The sequence below is a fragment of the Brassica oleracea genome, unplaced genomic scaffold (genome assembly GCF_000695525.1).
Source record: "Brassica oleracea var. oleracea cultivar TO1000 unplaced genomic scaffold, BOL UnpScaffold11772, whole genome shotgun sequence".
In the NCBI taxonomy this organism is placed as follows: Eukaryota; Viridiplantae; Streptophyta; class Magnoliopsida; order Brassicales; family Brassicaceae; genus Brassica; species Brassica oleracea.
Window position 1 is genome coordinate 1 of NW_013628293.1, and position 510 is coordinate 510.

The 510-nt window shown below is 48.0% G+C and overlaps 1 protein-coding gene across 1 annotated transcript; it reads left to right on the forward strand.

The window, feature by feature from the left end:
• Window positions 1-14: 14 nt before the first annotated feature.
• LOC106322251 (WUSCHEL-related homeobox 12-like) lies at window positions 15-506 on the forward strand (the record flags this gene model as incomplete). Its single annotated transcript, XM_013760366.1, has 1 exon — window positions 15-506. A coding segment is annotated over exon 1 (492 nt), but the record flags the coding sequence as incomplete, so codon positions are not given.
• Window positions 507-510: the final 4 nt, after the last annotated feature.

A 510-nucleotide genomic window follows, 5' to 3' on the forward strand; every position in this document is an offset into this window, starting at 1 on the left:
ATTCTTAACAGTCGATGGATCAAGAAGGATCATCACAAAGCCCTACCGGGCAGGGCCGTTCTCCCTCTGCACCCTCTAATTCTACCGCACCGGCCCGGTCCCGTTGGTCACCTAAACCGGAGCAAATCTTGATACTCGAATCCATTTTCAACAGTGGTATTGTCAACCCACCAAAAGACGAAACAGTGAGGATAAGAAAAATGCTTGAGCAATTTGGTGCAGTGGGTGACACAAACGTCTTCTACTGGTTTCAAAACCGACGTTCAAGATCTCGCCGGAGACAGCGGCAGCTTCAAACCGCTACTGCCGCAGCCGTCACTTCCAGAGGAGCTGAAGACCAGCAGCACATGACGACCATGAGCATGCATCATCCTTATAGCAACAACGAGATTAATTTGGGATTTGGAAGTTGTAGCAACTCGTCAGCTAATTTCTTCTTTAATGATCCTTCATCTCAAGTATCTTCCTTTCTTCTCGGTCACTCGTCTTCTTCCTCGAATGGTGGATGTG